At 33.9% G+C, this 5,000-nt stretch overlaps 1 protein-coding gene across 1 annotated transcript in view; it reads left to right on the forward strand.

Moving 5' to 3' along the window:
* Nucleotides 1–5,000, forward strand: part of LOC144960711 (trypsin-like) — a 32,171-nt gene that overhangs the window by 23,707 nt on the left and 3,464 nt on the right. Inside the window, exon 8 of the mRNA XM_078894003.1 lies at nucleotides 2,261–2,360. Within this exon, the coding sequence (XP_078750129.1) occupies nucleotides 2,261–2,360 (100 nt within the window). The remainder of the gene's footprint in view (nucleotides 1–2,260; nucleotides 2,361–5,000) is intronic.

The raw sequence follows: 5,000 nt of genomic DNA on the forward strand, positions 1-5,000 counted from the left end.
CATGCCTATATATATATATATATATATATATATATATATATATATATATATATATATATATATATATATATATATACATATATAATATATATATATATATATATATATATATATATATATATATATATATATATATATATATATATATTATAAAAACAAAAACCGTGAAATAAAAGTGCTCAACTTTTTGATAAAAGGAGATATCTATAAAACATTTCAAGTATAATTATGATCAACTTCTACAATATTGTCTTTTAAAAATATTTTTATCTGGAACTATTTCCTGCACACTTTGGTAGATTGTTCACCTTAGGCAAGTGACTTCCTTTGTCCCTTATAATTTGTTGTGGAAGTTGTCAGTAAGTGTCTTCCTTTGTCCCTTATAATTTGTTGTAGAATTGTCAGTAAGTGCTTTCCTTTGTCCCTTATAATTTGTTGTGGAAGTTGTCAGTAAGTGCCTTCCTTTGTCCCTTATAATTTGTTGTGGAAGTTGTCAGTAAGTGCCTTCCTTTGTCCCTTATAATTTGTTGTAGAATTGTCAGTAAGTGCTTTCCATTGTCCCTTATAATTTGTTGTGGAAGTTGTCAGTAAGTGCCTTCCTTTGTCCCTTATAATTTGTTGTAGAATTGTCAGTAAGTGCTTTCCTTTGTCCCTTATAATTTGTTGTGGAAGTTGTCAGTAAGTGCCTTACTTTGTCCCTTATAATTTGTTGTAGAATTGTCAGTAAGTGCTTTCCTTTGTCCCTTATAATTTGTTGTGGAAGTTGTCAGTAAGTGCCTTACTTTGTCCCTTATAATTTGTTGTAGAATTGTCAGTAAGTGCTTTCCTTTGTCCCTTATAATTTGTTGTGGAAGTTGTCAGTAAGTGCCTTCCTTTGTCCTTTATAATTTGTTGTGGAAGTTGTCAGTAAGTGCCTTACTTTGTCCCTTATAATTTGTTGTAGAATTGTCAGTAAGTGCCTTCCTTTGTCCCTTATAATTTGTTGTGGAAGTTGTCAGTAAGTGCCTTCCTTTGTCCCTTATAATTTGTTGTGGAAGTTGTCAGTAAGTGCCTTCTTTTGTCCCTTATAATTTGTTGTGGAAGTTGTCAGTAAGTGCCTTCCTTTGTCCCTTATAATTTGTTGTAGAATTGTCAGTAAGTGCTTTCCTTTGTCCCTTCTAATCTGTTGTGGATGTTATCAGTAAGTGCCTTCCTTTGTCCCTTATAATTTGTTGTGGAAGTTGTCAGTAAGTGCCTTCCTTTGTCCCTTATAATTTGTTGTAGAATTGTCAGTAAGTGCTTTCCTTTGTCCCTTATAATTTGTTGTGGAAGTTGTCAGTAAGTGCCTTCCTTTGTCCTTTATAATTTGTTGTGGAAGTTGTCAGTAAGTGCCTTACTTTGTCCCTTATAATTTGTTGTAGAATTGTCAGTAAGTGCCTTCCTTTGTCCCTTATAATTTGTTGTGGAAGTTGTCAGTAAGTGCCTTCCTTTGTCCCTTATAATTTGTTGTGGAAGTTGTCAGTAAGTGCCTTCCTTTGTCCCTTATAATTTGTTGTGGAAGTTGTCAGTACGTGCCTTCCTTTGTCCCTTCTAATTTGTTGTGGAAGTTGTCAGTAAGTGCCTTCCTTTGTCCTTTATAATTTGTTGTGGAAGTTGTTAGTAAGTGCCTTCCTTTGTCCCTTATAATTTGTTGTGGAAGTATGTTAGTAAGTGCCTTCCTTTGTCCCTTATAATTTGTTGTGGAAGTTGTCAGTAAGTGCTTTCCTTTGTCCCTTCTAATTTGTTGTGGAAGTTGTTAGTAAGTGCCTTCCTTTGTCCCTTATAATTTGTTGTGGAAGTTGTCAGTAAGTGCCTTCCTTTGTCCCTTCTAATTTGTTGTGGAAGTTGTTAGTAAGTGCCTTCCTTTGTCCCTTATAATTTGTTGTGGAAGTTGTCAGTAAGTGCTTTCCTTTGTCCCTTATAATTTGTTGTGGAAGTTGTCAGTAAGTGCCTTCCTTTGTCCCTTATAATTTGTTTTGGAAGTTGTCAGTAAGTGCCTTCCTTTGTCCCTTCTAATCTGTTGTGGAAGTTGTCAGTAAGTGCCTTCCTTTGTCCCTTATAATTTGTTGTGGAAGTTGTCAGTAAGTGCCTTCCTTTGTCCCTTATAATTTGTTGTGGAAGTTGTCAGTAAGTGCCTTCCTTTGTCCCTTCTAATCTGTTGTGGAAGTTGTCAGTAAGTGCCTTCCATTGTCCCTTATAATTTGTTGTGGAAGTTGTCAGTTTTCTGTCTTTGTCCTTCCAGGAGGATTCAGGAGGACCCTTGGTTTGCCTCAAGGCCGGACGTTGGACCGTGGCCGGGATCGTGTCGTACGGATATGGCTGTGCCCATGCCTACCTCCCTGGTAAGTACACATTGAACCAAGTGGGATTCAACAGTCTGACGTCACGTCCGTCCTGCATGCAACCGGCAGCTTGGTTCTAAGCAAAGAAAACTGCTAGTACTTTTTATTCTTCATGCTGGTTAGAACTTTTTTCACAGGTCATGTGATCAGAATGTATAATATGTGACCCTTCGTCTCAAAACGGTATTTAGTCGGGATGACTAAGGTGCTGAAAATTGAATTTGTAACCAGAAATATCAGACTTGAGTTGAGTTTATTATGCTTTATAGAGGAGAAGGAATATATCATATTTTACTGTGCTAAATACCAACGGTTCATATTTTTGACCAGTTAGGCGTTAATTTGGCTTTTTAGTATCTGGTCCATCCCGACATAATACCGTTTTGAGACGAAGGGTCACAAATTCAAAATATGATCAGATTCTATTATGGTTTTCTCCTCTGGATACCTGATTATGCTTGTCGGAGAAGTATTTTATAAGGGCGGTGTTGGAGCATATGGCGCCCGCCCTTGTTAAGAGTTCCTATGCGTCATTATGAAGGAAGTGACGTCACGACTGTTGAACCCTATTGGCGTCAATAAACTCTTTGTTTTTGTTTTTAGTCAACAGTTATTTTGATAACTTCTCACTAGATTCTATCTATCGGAATGTTGATGCTATGCGTCTAGTAAAAAAATTGCAACACCCGCCAGCCGGATAAGGATAGAACAAAGTTGACGTCACTCTGGTCGTTGTTATTGTTATTTTTGCCATCCATGTTTATGAATAATTCTCACCAAACTGTATTGACCAGACTAAAAACATTCAAGGTTACACATCGTTTTGTGTCTTGGTCCGTTATTCTTCCAGATGGCAATGTCGTGAGTTTGTTAGCCAAGCACATACTATCTATAGCGTCCTACCACATAACACTCATGTGTAACTTTATCAATACTCTTCAACAGTCGTAACGTCACTTCCTTCATAATGACGCATGGTAACTTAGTAACACTGGCTCTAAACTATCGGAACAATGGCGGACGCCCGTATGAAATATTTCTCCGGCGAGCATAAAAGCGTATCCAGAGGGGGAAAAAAACACAAATTTGATCATGTTTTGACTTTTACATATTTTGATCACTAGGCATATGAAAAGTTCTAGCCAGCATGAAGAATAAAAAGTAATGATTTTCTTTGTTTAGAACCAAGATGGCGCCGTTGCCGGGCGGCGTGACACCAGACTACTGAATCCAATTGAAAGTATGATTAATATGACTTATTGAGAACTACTCATAAAAATGGCTGGCTAAACACAAGAACAAGTAGCTGAGTGACGTCACTTTCATTCAATCCATAAATTGTGTCAGTGCATGACGTAATCAGTCAGAAGGTGAATATTTTAGATTGGCATTTTCTGAAAGAATCCCCAAAGCATTTTAATCTTTTTTAAAAAAAAGTAAATCTGGTGATTTTTCATGACATTATGGTCAGATGTATGGGAAAGGTATCCAGCAACTTTTCTCATATTTCATACTTTGTCAACTTGACTCGCTGTAAAATAATAATAATAATAATAATAATGATAATAATAATAATAATAATAATAATAATAATAATAATAATAATAATAAAATAATAATAATAATAATAATAATAATAATAATAATAACAAATAATAATAATAATGATAAATAATAATAATAATAATAATAATAATAATAATAATAATAATAATAATAATAATAATAATAATATAATAATAATAATAATAATAATGATATAATAATAATAATAATAATAATAATAATAATAATAATAATAATAATAATAATAATAATAATAATAATAATAATATAATAATGATGATAATAATAATAATAATAATAATAATAATAATAATAATAATAATAATAATAATAATAATAATAATAATAATAATAATAATAATAATAATAATAATAATAATAATAATAATAATAATAATAATAATAATAATAATAGAAGTGAAAATAAGATTTGATATTTCCCGAAGATTTACAAAAAAGCGTTGATTTAATCATTGATGACAAAAACTCATTTTGGATATAAAATGAACTTCTAACTAAACTTGGTAATATCTCAGTTCAAACCTTTTCACCGTCCGACTGATGACGTCATTGACTGTAACATTTGGTCAATGTGACACATAGTTTAATAAAACCAATGAAACGTCTATGTGATATTGAAAATAACGCTTGTCTGATATAACAATAAAAAGGAGCTTATATATAGCGCAATATCCACAAAACGCGCTCAAAACGCCTTACAAGGGGTCGCTGGCTAATAGCAACACTTAAAGTAGGACGAGACATGACGCCTGTTAGGCGATATTACAGGGTTTTTTTTCGGAATGAGTCAAAGCTATTAACGGACAGGTACTCATTTTACACCTGAGTAGGATGTGAGTAAATAACCTTTTCAAAGGACCCAACTATGCGCGGAGCGAGGCTCGAACCCAAGACCTTCTTAACAGCTCAGCAGTGAATGGTTAGCCGAGTCTGATAGATTTGAAAGAAAGTGCTTAGCGTTAGACTAGTGTCCTATTCAAAGGGTAGCAAGAAATTTCTATTGTCCGTTTCACGCTATAGAAACCGGGATAAACGCCGTCTCCATGGGGCCAA

The sequence above is a fragment of the Berghia stephanieae genome, chromosome 15, assembly GCF_034508935.2.
Source record: "Berghia stephanieae isolate SIO BIC M18660-M18661 chromosome 15, UCSD_Bste_1.3, whole genome shotgun sequence".
NCBI classification, from domain to species: domain Eukaryota; kingdom Metazoa; phylum Mollusca; class Gastropoda; order Nudibranchia; family Aeolidiidae; genus Berghia; species Berghia stephanieae.